Source organism: Somniosus microcephalus, chromosome 31 (assembly GCF_052327205.1).
Source record: "Somniosus microcephalus isolate GS21.2 chromosome 31, FLI_Smic_1.0, whole genome shotgun sequence".
Taxonomy (NCBI): Eukaryota; Metazoa; Chordata; class Chondrichthyes; order Squaliformes; family Somniosidae; genus Somniosus; species Somniosus microcephalus.
This window is the reverse complement of record NC_141017.1, coordinates 13591649-13609603: the sequence shown is the minus strand read 5'-3', so window position 1 is coordinate 13609603 and position 17955 is coordinate 13591649. Positions and strand designations below refer to the sequence as shown.

General features: G+C 49.4%; 1 protein-coding gene across 2 annotated transcripts in view; it reads right to left on the bottom strand.

Moving 5' to 3' along the window:
* The window catches only part of gmip (GEM interacting protein), a 146624-nt gene extending 134110 nt beyond the window's left edge, over positions 1 to 12514 (bottom strand). For both annotated transcript variants that reach the window (XM_085971542.1, XM_085971543.1), the window contains exon 1: positions 11715 to 12514. In XM_085971542.1, the coding sequence (XP_085827668.1) occupies positions 11715 to 11877 (163 nt within the window). In that variant the 5' untranslated portion in view covers positions 11878 to 12514. The remainder of the gene's footprint in view (positions 1 to 11714) is intronic.
* Between the last annotated feature and the right edge of the window lie 5441 nt (positions 12515 to 17955).

Genomic DNA, 17955 nt, shown 5'->3' with positions numbered 1-17955 from the left:
CGGATACAGTACTGGTGGGTACATGTCTGTCACTGTATAACACTTGGGTACAGTACTGGTGGTTACAGGTATGTTACTGTATTACATCGGGGTACAGTATTGGTGGGTATAGGTCTGTGAGTGTATAACACTGGGGTACAGTACTGGTGGGTACAGGTCTATCACTGTATAGCACTGGGGTACAGTACTGGTGGGCACAGGTCTGTCACTGTAACACTGGGGTACAGTACTGGTGCATACAGCTATGTCACTGTATAACACTGGGGTACAGTACTGCTGTGTACAGGTCTGTAACTGTATAACACTGGCGTACAGTACTGATGGATACAGCTCTGTTACTGTCTAGCACTGGGTTACAGTACTGGTGGGTACAGGTCTGTCACTGCATAACACTGGGGTACAGTAGTGGTGTGTACTGGTCTGTCACAGTATAACACTGTGGTACAGTACTAATGGGTACTGGTCTGTCACTGTATAACACTGGGGTACAGTACTGGTGGGTACAGTCTGTCACTGTATAACACTGTGGTACAGTACTGGTGGGCACAAGTCTGTCACTGCATAACACTGGGTACAGTACTGGTGGGTACAGTCTGTCACTGTATAACACTGTGGTACAGTACTGGTGGGTACATGTCTGTCACCTTAACACTGGGGTTCAGTACAGGTGGGTACAGGTCTGTCACTGTAACACTGGGGTACAGTACTGGTGGGTACAGACCTGTCACTGTATAACACTGGGGTACAGTACTGGTGGGTACAGGTCTGTTACTGTATAACACTGGGTTATAGTACTGGTGGGTACAGGTCTGTCACTGTGTAACACTGGGTTACAGTACTGGTGGGCACAGGTCTGTCACTGTATAACACTGGGGTACAGGGCTGTCACTGTTTCACATTGGTGTACAGTACTGGTGGGCACAGGTCTGTCACTGTATAACACTGGGGTACAGTACAGGTGGGCACAAGTCTGTCACTGTATAACACTGGGGTAGAGTACTGCTTGGTACAGGTATGTCACTGTGTAAAACGGGTAGAGTACTGGTGGGTACAGGTCTGTCACTGTATAACACTGGGTACAGTACTGGTGGGTACAGATCTGTTACTGTAGAACACTGGCGTGCGGTACTGGTGGGTACAGGTCTGTCACTGTATAACACTGGGTTATAGTACTGGAAGGTACAGGTCTGTCACTGTATAACACTGGGTTACAGTACTAGTGGGTACAGGTCTGTCACTGTATAACACTGGGGTATAGTGTTGGTGGGTACCGGTCTGTCACTGCATAACATGGATACAGTACTGGTTGGTACTGCTGTGTCAGTGTATAACACTTGGGTACAGTACTAGTGGGTACGTGTCTGTCACTGTATAACACTGGGGTACAGTACTGGTGGTTACAGGTATGTTACTGTATTACATCGGGGTACAGTATTGGTGGGTACAGGTCTATCACACTAACTCTGGGGTCCTGTACAGGTGGGTACAGGTCTGTCACTGTACAACACTGGGGCACAGTACTGGTGGGTAAAGGTCTGTCATTGAAACGCTGGGGTCCTGTACAGGTGGGTACAGGTCTGTCACCGTATAACACTGGGGTACAGTACTGGTGGGCACACATCTGTCACTGTATAACACTGGGGTACAGTACTGGTGGGTACAGGTCTGTCACTGTTTCACGTTGGTGTACAGTACTGGTGGGCACAGGTTTTTTACAGTATAACAGTACTGGTGGGTACAGGTCTGTCACTGTATAACATGGGTACAGTACTGGTGGGTACAGGTCTGTCACTGTATAACATGGGTACAGTACTGGTGGGTACAGGTTTGTCACTGTATAACACTGGGGTACAGTACTGCGGGGTACAGGTCTGTCACTGTATAATACTGGGGTACAGTACTGGTGGGTACAGGTCTGTCATTACAAAACTGGGATACACTACTAATGGTTACTGGTTTGTCACTGTATATCACTGGGGTACAGAACTGGTGGGTACAGGTCTGTCACTATAACACTGGGGTACAGTACTGGTGGGTACATGTCTGTCACTGTACAACACAGGTACAGTACAGGTGGGTACAGGTCTGTCACTGTATAACACTGGTCCAACACTGGGAGTTCTGTACAGGTGGGTACAGGTCTGTCACTGTATAACACTGAGGTACAGTACTGGTGGGTACAGGTCTGCCAGTGTTTCACATTGGGGTACAGTACTGGTGGGCACAGGTCTGTCACTGTGTAACACTGGGGTACAGTACTGGTGGGTACAGTCTGTCCCTGTATAACCCTGGGGTACATTACTGGTGGGAACAGGTCTGTCACAGTATAACACTGGGGTCCTGTACAGGTGGGTACAGGTCTGTCACTGTATAACACTAGGGTACAGTACTGGCGGGTACATGTCTGCCAGTGTTTCACATTGGGGTACAGTACTTGTGGGTACAGTCTGTCCCTGTATAACCCTGGGGTACAGTACTGGTGGGAACAGGTCTGTCACAGTATAACACTGGGGTCCTGTACAGGTGGGTACAGGTCTGTCACTGTATAACACTTGGGTACAGCACTGGCAGGTACAGGTCTGCCAGTGTTTCACATTGGGGTACCGTACTGGTGGGCACAGGTCTGTCACCTTATAACACTGGGGTATAGTACTGGTGGGTAACATAGAAACATAGAAGATAGGAGCAGGAGTAGGCCATTTGGGCCCTCGAGCCTGCTCCGCCATTTACAGATCATGGCTGAACATCCAAATTCAGTACCCTGTCTCTGCTTTCTCCCCATATCCCTTGATCCCTTTAGCCTCAAGAAATATATCCAACTCCTTCTTGGCTATATTTAATGAATTGGCCTCAACTGCCCCGTGTGGCAGAGAATTCCACAGGTTCACCACTCTCTGGGTGAAGAAATTCCTACTCATCTCTGTCCTAAATGACTTACCCCTTATCCTTAGACTGTGACCCCTGGTTCTGGACTCCCCGCCATCGGGAACATCCTTCCTGCATCTAGTCTGTCCAGTCCTGTTAGAATTTTATAAGTTTTAATGAGATCCCCTCTCATTCTTCTAAACTCCAGCGAGTATAAGCCCAATCGACCCAATCTCTCCTCATACGTCATTCCTGCCATCCCAGGTATCAGTCTGGTGAATCTTCGCTGCACTCTCTCCATGGCAAGAACATCCCTCCTCAGATAAGGCGACCAAAACTGCACACAATACTCAAGATGTGGTCTCACCAAGGCCCTGTACAACTGCAGCAAGACATCCTTACTTCTGTACCCGAATCCTCTCGCTATGTAGGCCAACATACTATTTGCCTTCTTAACCGCCTGCTGTAACTGCATGCTTACCTTCAGCGACTGGTGGACAAGGACACCCAGGTCTTGTTGCACTTCCCCTTTCCCAACCTATTGCCGATCAGGTAATAATCTGTCTTCCTGTTTTTGCCACCGAAGTGGATAACCTTGCATTTATCCACATTATACTGCATTTGCCATACATCTGCCAAATAACCCAAAATGTCCAAATCGTACTGGAGTTTCTCTGCATCCTCCTCACAGCACACGCGCCCACCCAGCTTTGTGTATGGGTCTGTCACTGTATAGCACTGGGATGCAGTACTGGTGGGTACAGGTCTGTTACTGTATAACACGGGTACAGTACTGGTGGGTACAGGTCTGTCACTGTATCACACTGGGTATTGTACTGGTGGGCACAGGTCTGTCACTGTGTAACACTGGGGTACAGTACTGGTGGGTACAGGTCTGCTAATGTATAACAATTGGGTGTAGTACTGGTGGGTACAGGTCAGCCACTGCATAACACGGGTGCATTACTGGTGGGTCTGTCACTAACACTGGGGTTCAGTACTGGTAGGTACTGGTCTGTCACTGTATAACACTGGGTACAGTACTGGTGGGTACAGGTCTGTCACTGTTTCACATTGGGGTACAGTACTGGTGGTTATGGGTCTGTCACTGTATAGCACTGGGGTACTTTACTGGTGGGCACAGGTCTGTCACTTTATAACACTGGGGTACAGTACTGGTGGGTACAGGTCTGTCACTGTATAACACTGGGGTACATTACTGGTGGGTACAGGTCTGTTACTGTATTACATTGGGGTGCAGTACTGCTGGGTACAGGTTTGTCACTGGACAACACTGGGGTACAGTACAGGTGGCTACAGGTCTGTCACCTTATAACACTGCGGTACAGTGCTGGTGGGCACGGGTCTGTCACTGCATAGCACTGGGGTACAGCGCTGGTGGGCACATGTCTGTCACTGTATAACACTGGGGTAGAGTACTGGTGGATACGGGTCTGTCACTGTAATACACTGGGGTACAGTACTGGTGGGTACAGGTCTGTCACTGTATAACACTGGGGTACAGTACTGGTGGGCACAGGTCTGTCACTGTATAACACTGGGGTACAGTACTGGTGGGTACAGGTCTGTCACTGTATAACACTGGGGTACAGTACTGCGGGGTACAGGTCTGTCACTGTATAATACTGGGGTACAGTACTGGTGGGTACGGCTCTGTCACTAACACTGGGGTACAGTAATGGTGGGTACTGATCTGTCACTGTATAACACTGTGGTGCAGTACTGGTGAGCACAGGTCTGTCACTGTAACACTGGGGAACAGTACTGGTTGGGACAGTTCTGTCACTGTAACACTGGGGTACAGTACAGGTAGGTACAGGTCTGTTACTATATAACACTGTGGTACAGTACTGGAGGGTACAGGTCTGTCACTGTATAACACTGGGATACAGTACTGGTGGATACAGGTCTGTCAGTGTATAACACTGGGGTACAGTACTGGTGGGTACAGGCCTGTCACTGTATAAAACTGGGGTACAGTATTGGTTGGTACAGGTCTGTTGCTGGTCAACACTGGGGTCCTGTACAGGTGGGTACAGGTCTGTCACTGTACAACACTGGGTTACAGTACTAATGGTTACTGGTTTATCACTGTATAACACTGGAGTACGGTACTGGTGGGCACTGGTCTGTCACTGTATAACACTGGGGTACAGTACTGGTGGGTACAGGTCTGTTACTGTATAACACTGGGGTACAGTACTGGTGGGTACAGGTCTGTCACTGTATAACACTGAGGGACAGTACTGGTGGGTACAGGTCTGCCAGTGTTTCACATTGGGGTACAGTACTGGTGGGCACAGTTCTGTCACTGTGTAACACTGGGGTACAGTACTGGTGGGTACAGTCTGTCCCTGTATAACCCTGGGGTACAGTACTGGGGGGAAACAGGTCTGTCACAGTATAACACTGGGGTCCTGTACAGGTGGGTACAGGTCTGTCACTGTATAACACTTGGGTACAGCACTGGCGGGTACAGGTCTGCCAGTGTTTCACATTGGGGTACAGAACTGGTGGGCACAGGTCTGTCACCTTATAACACTGGGGTATAGTACTGGTGGGTAACATAGAAACATAGAAGATAGGAGCAGGAGTAGGCCATTTGGGCCCTCAAGCCTGCTCCGCCACTTACAGATCATGGCTGAACATTCAAATTCAGTACCCTGTCCCTGCTTTCTCCCCATATCCCTTGATGCCTTTAGCCTCAAGAAATATATCCAACTCCTTCTTGGCTATATTTAATGAATTGGCCTCAACTGCCCTGTGTGGCAGAGAATTCCACAGGTTCACCACTCTCTGGGTGAAGAAATTCCTCCTCATCTCTGTCCTAAATGGCTTACCCCTTATCCTTAGACTGCGACCCCCTGGTTCTGGGCTCCCTGCCATCGGGAACATCCTTCCTGCATCTAGTCTGTCTAGCCCTGTTAGAATTTTATAAGTTTTAATGAGATCCCCTCTCATTCTTCTAAACTCTAGTGAATATAAGCCCAATTGACCCAATCTCTCCTCATACGTCATTCCTGCCATCCCAGGTATCAGTCTGGTGAATCTTCGCTGCACTCTCTCCATGGCAAGAACATCCCTCCTCAGATAAGGCGACCAAAACTGCACACAATACTCAAGATGTGGTCTCACCAAGGCCCTGTACAACTGCAGCAAGACATCCTCAATCCTGCACCCGAATCCTCTCGCTATGTAGGCCAACATACCATTTGCCTTCTTAACCGTCTGCTGTAACTGCATGCTTACCTTCAGCGACTGGTGCACAAGGACACCCAGGTCTCGTTGCACTTCCCCTTTCCCAATCTATTGCCGATCAGATAATAATCTGTCTTCCTGTTTTTGCCACCGAAGTGGATAACCTCACATTTATCCACATTATACTGCATTTGCCATACATCTGCCAAATAACCCAAAATGTCCAAATCGTACTGGAGTTTCTCTGCATCTTCCTCACAGCACACGCGCCCACCCAGCTTTGTGTATGGGTCTGTCACTGTATAGCACTGGGATGCAGTACTGGTGGGTACAGGTCTGTTACTGTATAACACGGGTACAGTACTGGTGGGTACAGGTCTGTCACTGTGTCACACTGGGTATTGTACTGGTGGGCACAGGTCTCTCACTGTGTAACACTGGGGTACAGTACTGGGGGTACAGGTCTGCTAATGTATAACAATTGGGTGTAGTACTGGTGGGTACCGGTCAGTCACTGCATAACACAGTGACAGACCCACCAGCGCTGTACCCAACACTGGGGTTCAGTACTGGTAGGTACTGGTCTGTCACTGTATAACACTGGGGTACAGTACTGGTGGGCACAGGTCTGTCACTGTTTCACATTGGGGTACAGTACTGGTGGGCACAGGTCTGTCACTGTATAACACTGGGTACAGTACTGGTGGGTACAGGTCTGTCACTGTTTCACATTGGGGTACAGTACTGGTGGTTATGGGTCTGTCACTGTATAGCACTGGGGTACTTTACTGGTGGGCACAGGTCTGTCACTTTATAACACTGGGGTACAGTACAGGTGGCTACAGGTCTGTCACCTTATAACACTGCGGTACAGTGCTGGTGGGCACGGGTCTGTCAGTGCATAGCACTGGGGTACAGTGCTGGTGGGCACATGTCTGTCACTGTATAACACTGGCGTAGAGTACTGGTGGATACGGGTCTGTCACTGTAATACACTGGGGTACAGTACTGGTGGGTACAGGTCTGTCACTGTATAACACTGGGGTACAGTACTGGTGGGTACAGGTCTGTCACTGTATAATACTGGGGTACAGTACTGGTGGGTACGGCTCTGTCACTAACACTGGGGTACAGTAATGGTGGGTACTGATCTGTCACTGTATAACACTGTGGTGCAGTACTGGTGAGCACAGGTCCTGTCACTGTAACAACTGGGGAACAGTACTGGTTGGGACAGTTCTGTCACTGTAACACTGGGGTACAGTACAGGTAGGTACAGGTCTGTCACTGTATAACACTGGGGGTACAGTACTGGTGGGTACAGTTCTGTTACTGTATAACACTGGGGTACAGTACTGGTGGGGTACAGTTCTGTTACTGTATAACACTGGGGGTACAGTACTGGTGGATACAGGTCTGTCACTGTATAACACTGGGGTACAGTACTGGTGGGTACGGGTCTGTTACTGTATAACATTGGGGTGCAGTACTGGTGGGTACGGGTCTGTTACTGTATAACATTGGGGTACAGTACCGGTGGGTACAGGTCTCTCACTGTAACACTGGGGTACAGTACAGGTGGGTACAGGTCTGTCACTGTATAAAACACTGGGGTACAGTACTGGTGGGTACAGGTCTGTCACTTTATAACACTGGGGTACAGTACTGGTGGGTACAGGTCTGTTCAGTGTATAACCCCGGTTTACAGTACTGGTTGGGCACAGGTCCGTCACTGTAACACTGGGGTACAGTATTGGTGGGACAGGTCTGTCACTAACACTGGGGTACAGTACTGGTGGGCACAGGTCTGTCACTGTATAACACTGGGGTACAGTACTGGTGGGTACAGGTCTGTCACTGTATAACACTGGAGCACGGTACTGGTGGGCACTGGTCTGTCACTGTATAACACTGGGGTACAGTACCTGGTGGGTACAGGTCTGTCACTGTAACACTGGGGTCCTGTACAGGTGGGTACAGGTCTGTCACTGTACAACACTGGGTTACAGTACTAATGGTTACTGGTTTATCACTGTATAACACTGGAGTACGGTACTGGTGGGGCACTGGTCTGTCACTGTATAACACTGGGGTACAGTACTGGTGGGTACAGGTCTGTTACTGTATAACACGGGTACAGTACTGGTGGGTACAGGTCTGTCAGTGTTTCACATTGGGGTACAGTACTGGTGGGGCACAGGTCTGTCAGTGTTTCACATTGGGGTACAGTACTGGTGGGGCACAGGTCTGTCACTGTATAACACCGGGGTACAGTACTGGTGGGTACAGGTCTGTCACTGTATAACACTGTGGTACTGTACTGGTGGTTACAGGTCTGTTACTGTATAAAACTGGGGTACAGTATTGGTTGGTACAAGTCTGTCGCTGGTCAACACTGGGGTACAGTACAGGTGGGTACAGGTCTGTCACTGTATATACATTGGGTACAGTACTGGTGGGTACAGGTCTGTCACTGTTTTCACATTGGGGTACAGTACTGGTGGTTATGGGTCTGTCACTGTATAGCACTGGGGTACTTTACTGGTGGGCACAGGTCTGTCACTTTATAACACTGGGGTACAACACTGGTGGGTACAGGTCTGTTACTGTATAACACAGGTACAGTACTGGTGGTTACAGGTCTGTTACTGTATTACATTGGGGTGCAGTACTGCTGGGTACAGGTTTGTCACTGGACAACACTGGGGTACAGTACAGGTGGCTACAGGTCTGTCACCTTATAACAATGCGGTACAGTGCTGGAGGGCACGGGTCTGTCCACTGCATAGCACTGGGATACAGTGCTGGTGGGCACATGTCTGTCACTGTATAACACTGGGGTAGAGTACTGGTGGATACGGGTCTGTCACTGTAATACACTGGGGTACAGTACTGCAGGGTACAGGTCTGTCACTGTATAATACTGGGGGTACAGTACTGGTGGGTACGGCTCTGTCATTAACACTGGGGTACAGTAATGGTGGGTACTGATCTGCCACTGTATAACACTGTGGTGCAGTACTGGTGAGCACAGGTCTGTCACTGTAACACTGGGGAACAGTACTGGTTGGGACAGTTCTGTCACTGTAACACTGGGGTACAGTACAGGTAGGTACAGGTCTGTTACTGTATAAACACTGGGGTACAGTACTGGTGGGTACAGGTCTGTTACTGTATAACACTCGGGTACAGTACTGGTGGGGTACAGGTCTGTTACTATATAACACTGTGGTACAGTACTGGTGGGTACAGGTCTGTCACTGTATAACACTGGGGGTATAGTACTGGTGGGTACAGGTCTGTTACTATATAACACTGTGGTACAGTACTGGTGGGTACAGGTCTGTTACTATATAACACTGTGGTACAGTACTGGTGGGTACAGGTTCTGTCACTGTATAACACTTGGGGTATAGTACTTGGTGGGTACAGGTCTGTTACTATATAACACTGTGTGGTACAGTACTGGTGGGTACAGGTCTGTCACTGTATAACACTGGGGTACAGTACTGGTGGGTACAGGTCTGTCACTGTATAACACTGGGGTGCAGTACTGGTGGGTACAGGTCTGTCACTGCATAACACTGGGGTGCAGTACAGGTGGGTACAGGTCTGTCACTTGCATAACACGGATACAGTACTGGTGGGTACAGGTCTGTCACTGTATAACACTGGGGTACAGTACTGGTGGTTACAGGTCTGTTACTGTATAAAACTGGGGTACAGTACTGGTGGGTACAGGTCTGTCACTGTATAACACTGGAGCACGGTACTGGTGGGCACTGGTCTGTCACTGTATAACACTGGGGTACAGTACAGGTGGGGTACAGGTCTCTCTCACTGTAACACTGGGGTCCTGTACAGGTGGGTACAGGTCTGTCACTGTACAACACTGGGTTACAGTACTAATGGTTACTGGTTTATCACTGTATAAACACTGGGAGTACGGTACTGGTGGGCACTGGTCTGTCACTGTATAACACTGGGGTACAGTACCTGGTCGGTTACAGGTCTGTTTACTGTATAACACTGGGGTACAGTACTGGTGGGTACAGAGGTCTGTCAGTGTTTCACATTGGGGTACAGTACTGGTGGGCACAGGTCTGTCAGTGTTTCACATTGGGGTACAGTACTGGTGGGCACAGGTCTGTCACTGTATAACACTGGGGTACAGTACTGGTGGGTACAGGTCTGTCACTGTATAACACTGGGGTACAGTACTGGTGGTTACAGGTCTGTTACTGTATAAAACTGGGGTACAGTATTGGTTGGTACAAGTCTGTCGCTGGTCAACACTGGGGTACAGTACAGGTGGGTACAGGTCTGTCACTGATAAACACTGGGGTACAGTACTGGTGGGCACAGGTCTGTCACTGTATAACACATGGGGTACAGTACAGGTGGGTACAGGTCTCTCACTGTAACACTGGGGTCCTGTACAGGGTGGGTACAGGTCTGTCACTGTACAACACTGGGTTACAGTACTAATGGTTACTGGTTTATCACTGTAAGCACTGGAGTACGGTACTGGAGGGCACTGGTCTGTCACTGTATAACACTGGGGTACAGTACTGGTCGGTACAGGTCTGTTACTGTATAACACTGGGGTACAGTACTGGTGGGTACAGGTCTGTCAGTGTTTCACATTGGGGTACAGTACTGGTGGGCACAGGTCTGTCACTGTATAACACTGGGGTACAGTACTGGTGGGTACAGGTCTGTCACTGTATAACACTGGGGGTACAGTACTGGTGGTTACAGGTCTGTTACTGTATAAAACTGGGGTACAGTATTGGTTTGGTACAAGTCTGTCGCTGGTCAACACTGGGGGTACAGTACAGGTGGGTACAGGTCTGTCACTGTATAACACTGGGGTTACAGTACTGGTGGGTACAGGTCTGTCACTTTATAACACTGGGGTACAGTACTGGTGGGTACAGGTCTGTCAGTGTATAACACAGGTACAGTACTGGTGGGTACAGGTCTGTCAGTGTATAACCCCGGTTTACAGTACTGGTTGGGCACAGGTCCGTCACTGTAACACTGGGGGTACAGTATTGGTGGGACAGGTCTGTCACTAACACTGGGGTACAGTACTGGTGGGCACAGGTCTGTCACTGTATAACACTGGGGTACAGTACTGGTGGGTACGGGTCTGTCACTGTATAACACTGCGGTACAGTACTGGTGGGCACAGGTCCGTCACTGTAACGCTGGGTACAGTATTGGTGGGACAGGTCTGTCACTAACACTGCGGTACAGTACTGGTGGGCACAGGTCTGTCACTGTATAACACTGGGGTACAGTACTGGTGGGTACAGGTCTGTCACTGTATAACAACTGGGGTACAGTACCGGTGGGGTACAGGTCTGTCACTGTATAACCTGTGTCCACCAGTACTATACCGTAGTGTTATACCATGACAGACCTGTACCCACCAGTACATCAGTACCTCTTCATATCACAACCCAAAATATGGAACGACAGAATCTATCACTATTCTGTTGGATGTGTTTCGCAGTTGAAATGGACACAGTAGCCAAGTTTCACGCTCGATGTTACACCTCATTGAAAGTGCTGCAGTTTGACTGAGTGTGAGACAGCAGGGGTTGAAAGCTGCAGCCACCTACCTTCAATGAGTAGAGCGTCCTTAAACTGACCCAGAGTATCTGCGAATTCCTTGACCGACTCCGTCAGCTGCGAGGTTCCTGGGCCGGGGGAGTGAGCCCGCGGCTCCCAAGCCTCCGGAGACGGCCGATCGGCACTGGGAGTCTTCACCAGGTTCCCATCCATGTCCTTGCACTGCTCCAGTCCAGGAGAGAGACACACACAGAGTCACATCAGCAGCAGAGGGGGGCAGGGGAGGCAGCACATCCAGACACAGAGTTCTCAGTCTTGGAACACCTTGACCACAATTCCCAGATCCATTGAAACTTCCTCAGAACCAGAGTCAGGAGCAAGTCCCACCACTTTTAACAGCGCCTCCTTCACCTGTTCTTCCTTCGAGTCTTCGGAGCTTACATCATGTTTAAAAGATGAAATAGCTGCACACTCTCACAACAGCTCAACACTTCCAGATTTACAAAAAAAATCTTGGTTTCATTTTTTAAAACAATGTTAACAGGTATTGACCCAAACACCTGCCAAAACGTTTCTAAACTCCCAGTCGCTTTTATTTTTATTAATTAATCGCGGCTCCTTTCTTCAGCCGAAGTGCAGCCCCGAACCTGTTAAAGAGTTTAGGTTGTTAAAATTTTTTAATTCACCTGGAGCAATTTTCCAAAGTTTGAGCCCTGCACTTCCTCAAAGCTCACCTCTGGCTTGATGCCTGGCTCTGTTCCTCTTGCGAGCGCTGCATTCACCCCCCACCTCCAGTGTCTGAATCACTGGCACCAACTTTGGGGAACTCGCATTCCCCACAAACCCCGGAATAGCTGCAATCCCGCACTCAGCCCAGCCCTGCCTTTAATGGGTGTTTAAAGGGAAGGTGCGTCTTCCCCCCCCGCCCCTTCCCACACAAAACCGACGCAAAATGTTTCTGGAATCACGGCTGCCCCCTGCTGGCTGTCCGGCTTTAAAAAAAATTCATTCCTGGGATGTGGGTGTCGCTGGCAAGGCCGGCATTTATTGCCCATCCCTCGTTGCCCCTTGAGAAGGTGGTGGTGAGCCGCCTTGGCCCGCTGCAGTCCGTGTGGTGAAGGTGCTCCCACAGTGCTGTTGGGGAGGGAGTTCCAGGATTTTGACCCAGCGACGATGAAGGAACGGCCGATATACTTCTAAGTCAGGATGGTGTGTGACTTGGAGGGGAACTTGGAGGTGGCGGTGTTCCCCCTGCGCCTGCTGCCCTTGTCCTTCTAGGTGGAAGAGGTCGCGGGTTTGGGAGGTGCTGCTGAAGAAGCCTTGGCTGCAGCATCTTCGGCCGTTTCCTTATTAAAGAGGGTCTTCATTGTGCAAAGACCCCAGTACTTTAATGTTCTTGTATTACGGGGGGGGGGGGGGGGCACTGCAATGGGGTTCTGTGCCCCTGGGTTCAGGAGGAGGGAAATCAGCCAAGGCCCCCACTCCCAATGACCTCTGGCTGGAAGGTCCATGTGCAAATGTCAGCTAGGGGTCGCCAACCCTCCAGAATTGCCCTGGAGTCTCCAGAAATTGAAGATTAATCTCCCAGACACGGCTGCAAGCACCACCCGGGAGAAAAATCACAGAGGCATTAAAAAATTGTGGGAAAAATCATAGGGAGAATTTTAAAAATGTGGTTCCATTCATTTTCTTTGAGCTTTTGTTTATTAGATATAAAATATGTGCTCCGGCCCAACGAGGCATTGCTGGATCTGGTTCTGGGGAATGAAGTAGGTCAAGTGGAGCAAGTGTCAATAGGTGAACATTTAGGGAACAGTGATCATAATATCATAAGGTTTAGATTAGCTATGGAAAAGGACAGGGAGCAATCGAGAGTAAAAATACTTAATTGGAGGAAGGCCAATTTCAGTGGGTTGAGAACGGACCTGGCCCGGGCAAAACTGTAATCGAACAATGGGCTGCCTTTAAAGAGGAAATAGTTCAGGTACAGCTGAGGTACATTCCCACTAGGGGGAAAGCAAGGGCAACTAAAGTCAGAGCTCCCTGGATGACGAAAGAGATAGAGAGTAAGATGAAGCAGAAAACGAGCACATACAGGAAACTTTGTGCTATCCGGCACCGACGGGACCGAGCTGTTGCCGTTCCCTCAAAACTGCCGGACAAACCAGCGTTAATGTTGAAACATACGGAGATTTTGAGCTCCGTATCTGGCAACAAACCCTGTTGCTTAGCAACAGCTTCTAAACAGTCGGCCGTACCTTGGAAGCGTCCCTGTCGCTTAGCAACAGCTTTAGAGAGACTTTACAGAGCCTGACTGTTGAAAAAAAAGCCACGAGAAGAAAGAAAACCTAACAAAACGGCTCCTGATTTTTACCGGTGGCTCGAGCTTGCCGGACATTTAGCCTCCAGATAACACAAAGTTTCCTGTATGACAGATGTCATACCAAGGAAGAGGATGCTGCCATAGACATAGTAAAGGAGGAGGTAGAGGAGATACTGGATGGGATAAGAATTGATAAAGAGGAGGTACTAGAAAGGCTGGCTGTAGTGTCACCAGGACCGGATGGGATGCATCCTAGGATGGTGAGGGAAGTAAAGGTGGAAATTGCGGAGGTACTGGCCATAATCTTCCAATCCTCCTTAGATACAGGGGTGGTGCCAGAGGACTGGAGAATTGCAAATGTTACACCCTTGTTCAAGAAAGGATGTAAAGATAAATCCAGCAACTACAGGCCAGTTAGTTTAACCCCGGTAGTGGGGAAACTTTTAGAAACAATAATCAGGGACAAAATTAACAGTCACTTGGACAAGTGTGGATTAATTAAGGGAAGCCAGCACGGATTTGTTAAAGGCAAATTGTGTTTAACCAACTTGATCGAGTTTTTTGATGAAGTAACAGAAAGAAAGACTTGCATTTATATAGCGCCTTTCACGACCACCGGACGTCTCAAAACGCTTTAAGTACTTTTTGAAATGGAGTCACTGTTGCAATGTGGGAAACGCGGCAGCCAATTTGCGCACAGCAAGCTCCCACAAACAGCAATGTGATAATTGGCTAAGTGACAGGAAATAGAGAGTAGTGGTGAACGGTTGTTTTTCGGACTGGAGCAAGGTACACAGTGGTGTTCCCCAGGGGTCGGTACTAGGACCACTGCTTTTCTTGATATATATTAATGACCTGGACTTGGAAGTACAGGGCACAATTTCAAAATTTGCAGATGACAGAAAACTTGGAAGTATAGTGAACAGTGAGGAGAATAGTGATAGATTTCAGGAAGACATAGACAGGCTGGTGAAATGGGCGGACATGTGGCAGATGAAATTTAATGCAGAAAAGTGCGAAGTGATACATTTTGGTAGAAAGAATGAGGAGAGGACATATAAACTAAAGGGTACAATCCTAAAGGGGGTGCATGAACAGAGAGACCTGGGGGTATATGTGCACAAATCATTGAAGGTGGCAGGGCAGGTTGAGAAAGTGGTTAAAAAAGGTTTACGGGATCCTGGGCTTCATGAATAGAGGTATAGAGTACAAAAGTGTGGAAATTATGATGAACCTTTATAAAACACTGGTTCGGCCCCAGCTGGAGTATTGTGTCCAGTTCTGGGCACCACACTTTAGGAAGGATGTGAAGGCCTTAGAGAGGGCGCAGAAACGATTTACGAGAATGATTCCAGGGATGAGGGACTTCAGTTACGAGGATAGACTGGAGAAGCTGGGGTTGTTCTCCTTGGAGCAGAGAAGGTTGAGGGGAGATTTGATAGAGGTGTTCGAAATCATGAGGGGTCTAGACAGAGTAGATAGAGAGAAACTGTTCCCATTGGCGGAAGGGTCGAGAACCAGAGGACACAGATTTAAGGTGATTGCAGAAGAACCAAAGGCGACATGAGGAAAAACCTTTTTACGCAGTGAGTGGTTAGGATCTGGAATGCACGGCCTGAGAGGGCGGTGGAGGCAGATTCAATCGTGGCTTTCAAAAGGGAATTGGATAAGTATCTGACAGAAAGAAATTTGCAGGGCTACGGGGAAAGGACGGGGGAGTGGGACTAGCTGAAGTGCTCTTGCAGAGAGCCGGCACAGGCTCGACGGGCCGAATGGCCTCCTTCTGTGCTGTAACCATTCTATGATTCTACGATTGGAGGTGGGAAGAAAGGCTGTTTGACTGACAGTCAAGAATCATCCGATCGGGTAATGAAGAGTCTGTTTGCTGTCCAATTGGCCGTGGAAGGCGGGGCACCGCAAGGATGGACGAGTCGGGCGACCAATGGCAGAAGACTAGGGGCGAGGCTGTTGGCGGTGGGAAGTCATGTGACGCAATCTCCAGGACTACATCCAACCAGAGTTGGCAACCCGAGATGTCAGGTGAGGGTTGTGAACAGATTATGTAAATGGGGTATAGAGTACAAGAGTTTGGAGGTAATGAGAAACTTGTGCAAAGCAGAGTTTATATCACAGAGTAGTGTGTGCAGTTGTGGGCCCCTTATAGCAAGGTCATTAAAGCTATTGGGGGGAAGATTAGGTTGGATAGCGCTCTGGGGGGTGCTTATGAATTACTGCCCGAACGCGGTGATTTTAGCGCCGTCTGTGAAATTGCCCTGGCGGTTTGCAATGGCGCTAAACACTGCGCCCGGAGATCGTGACGTCATCGAAGTGCACAACGCCCTGGTAGAGCCCCGGTCCGGAAATTGATTCTCGCTAGGAACGACAGGGAGAGGGAGAGGTTTTGCAGTCGGCCGGGAGCTGGGGGAGCGCTATTTAAGGCGGGCGCTTCCTGCTTTTTTCTGTCGGCAAAATATTCAGCCTACGCAGGTTGAGAGAGGGGGAGAGGCGTCTGGAGACATTTAACGCTGTCCTACCAGGAGTTTTGTTCCTGAGCAACACTTTTCAGGTTCCCATTTCTGTCGTCTTTGTTACTACCACATTTCGAAGATTTAATGGGGGCTGTACTGGCACGGGACCTCGCCCTCCAGCTTCGCCGTCAGAGGCAGCGGAGGCGGAGAGAGAGAGTGGAAAACGTGGCCAGAGGGAGGAGGGCCGACAGGGCTCTGCACAGGAGACCTTCCCTCCCAGGGTATACCGGGAACAATTCTCCAAATCCATCTGTCCGAGGAGCAGTGTTTCCGCAGGCTCTGCTTCAGCAAGGAGGTGGCCACTGAGCTCTGCCACCTCCTGCAGCCAGAGCTCCAGCCTCAGCTCAGGACCAGGACGTCTCTGTCGGTGGCAGTGAAGGTCACAGTCGCTCTCAATTTCTACGCCAGCTGCTCATCCCAGGCTTCAACTGGGGGATATTGCGAACATCTCCCAGTTCGCTGTTCATTGCTGCATCCGGGAGGTCACAAATGCTCTGTACAAAAGGAGAAGGGAGTACATCTCATTCCCCATGACCCGAGACAAACAGCGTGAACGTGCATGTGGCTTCGCTAGAATAGCGGGCTTCCCCATGGTTCAGGGCGCCATTGACTACACGCACGTGGCATTGCGGGCACCTCATGAAAATGCAGAGGTTTTCCGCAACCGCAAAGGCTTCCACTCTCTCAACGTCCAGTTGGTTTGTGACCACAGACAGCGCATCCTCGCCGTCAATGCCCACTATGCTGGCAGCAGTCACGATGCATTCATCCTGCACCAGACTGGTGTCCCAGACCTCTTCCAACCACAGCATCAACCTCGTGGCTGGCTCCTCGGGGACAAGGGTTATCCACTCTGCACCTGGCTGATGACACCGCTCCATAACCCCAACACTCCTGTTGAGCTCGCATACAATGAGAGCCATAACGCCACTAGGAACCTCATTGAACAGACGATCGGCGTGCTGAAGCAACGGTTCCGGTGTCTTGACCACTCTGGAGGAGCTCTGCTGTACTCTCCCGATCGGGTGTCGGTTTTCATTGTTGTGTACCGCATGCTTAACAACCTCGCAATTCTGAGGACCCAGCCATTGCCACCAGGGATTGATGGACCACCTCAGGAGGAGTGAGAGGAGGAGGATGAAGAGGAGGATGAGCAGCAACAACGTGGGAGGGGGGCTCTCAATGTTGCTTCTGCAAGGACCATTCATGAACATCTCATAAGACAGCGCTTCTGGTGAATGACAGAGAAGATGGCTTTTGGGATCATCAAGCACATCATTACAGCCAGCCCACAGCCCCTATTATCGGGCAAAGCTCCAATGAGTAACATGAGGAAATTTGTAACCTTTCAATAAAGATTTTTATTTTTCTGACCAACTGTGTCTTATTAAGCACAACCAATAACAAACAAACACAACAATTCATTAACAAACAAAACTG